The 1,541-nt window shown below is 41.9% G+C and overlaps 1 protein-coding gene across 1 annotated transcript in view; it reads left to right on the top strand.

The window, feature by feature from the left end:
• The window catches only part of LOC105822036 (kelch repeat and BTB domain-containing protein 12-like), a 13,679-nt gene that overhangs the window by 7,003 nt on the left and 5,135 nt on the right, over positions 1–1,541 (top strand). Inside the window, exon 2 of the mRNA XM_012658963.1 lies at positions 670–820. Coding sequence (XP_012514417.1) covers positions 670–820 — 151 coding nt within the window. The remainder of the gene's footprint in view (positions 1–669; positions 821–1,541) is intronic.

The raw sequence follows: 1,541 nt of genomic DNA, 5'->3' as shown, positions 1-1,541 counted from the left end.
TAGTCCCAGCTACTCGGGAGGCTGAGGCAGGAGGATCGCTGGAGCCCAGGAGTTGGAGGTTGCTGTGAGCTAGGATGACGCCACGGCACTCTAGCCCGGGCAAGAGTTAGACTCTGTCTCAAAAAAAAAAAAAAAAACAACTGAATCGAGACCAATCCTGCATAAGTCATAATTATGGTGTAAAATACTTTGATTACTAAAACACGATATTTTTGCAACTCCGTTCCCCATCGATTAGAAAACTATAAAGAAAGCGCTTGATAAATTATTGAAATTAGTTTCTCACAAATGTTATTAAAATTCACAACTATAAAGCTTGGTAAAATAGAATTACACTTTAAATACCGTTCAAGAGAGCTTGGTTCTATCTTTGGGGCTTTGTGGTTGCTTTATGTTTTTTTTTTTTGGAAGCCATAACTTCTCACTGCTGAGCTCACACATTGTTTGCTATAAGCGAACATCTCGGCCCAATCATTTCCCAATCTAAATCCCTCTGATGATGACAGTGTCCTTACAACCCCAGCTCACGGGGTTCGCTGTGTCTGCGAGTGTGAGCCGCTAGTTAACCTCTGTGTCTCTCCTCGGCCGTCTGCTTTGATTAATTGCGTTCCCGCACTCACGAAGGTCTCTAAATGGTGCGTCACTGTATTGCTGTCATGTTTCATACAGATGGATTTTCCTTACGATGAACCTGATCGATTAAGCAACAAAATGTTCCAGTACGACCCCGGCCAAGATCAATGGCAAGAGCGAGCGCCCATGAAGTATTCCAAGTACCGGTTCAGCACGGCCGTCGTCAACAGCGAGATTTATGTCTTGGGTAAGCAGCAGCAGATTACTAACACGGTAACCACTTTTATCTTTCCCAGCAGTTTGCCTCGGAAAGAAATGAAATATCTTCCCTTCCTCTAGCGTCCCAGTTCAAGCGTACGCATGCGAGCGCAAAATTCTCTCGTATTTCTTGTTTTCTAGAGTACAAATGATTAAATGGAGGTCGCTTGACTTATTGAAAGCAAAATTATTTGTATGGCATCGTCTAGTGCCTTTGAGTGCAAAAACAGGAGTGATACATCCTCATTGATACGACCAAGTATTATTTTTTTTTCAGCATCCATACCTGAAGTTTTATTGGAAACCAGCCACACATTCATTTATATGTTGTCTTCATGCGGCAAAGGCAGAGTTGAATAGTGTGACAGAAAGCGTATCATGCACAAAACCTAAAGTATTTGCTGTTTTACCCTTTCCAGAGAAAGTCTGCTGACAGCTTGTATAGAATGTAGGAGGCAGTTTGCATCCCAATAATCAATAGCCAAGCCGTTAAGAATAGTATTCATATTTGATTAAAGTGAAATAGCAGAATATCATAAAGTTGGCTGAGATTAAAATACTGTATAAATTACGTGGACACATAAGGTCTAATATTCTGAATGGAAACTAGTCATGTTGAGATAGCGAATATACAGGTAATTTAACAATAAAGTTAGGCCGGGCGCAGTGGCTCTCACACCTGACATCCCGGCACTCTGGGAGGCCGAGGC

This window comes from Propithecus coquereli, unplaced genomic scaffold (assembly GCF_000956105.1).
Source record: "Propithecus coquereli isolate 6110/MARCELLA unplaced genomic scaffold, Pcoq_1.0 Scaffold592, whole genome shotgun sequence".
Lineage (NCBI taxonomy): Eukaryota > Metazoa > Chordata > Mammalia > Primates > Indriidae > Propithecus > Propithecus coquereli.
The sequence above is the reverse complement of the archived record's forward strand: the minus strand, read 5'-3'. Positions and strand labels throughout refer to the sequence as shown.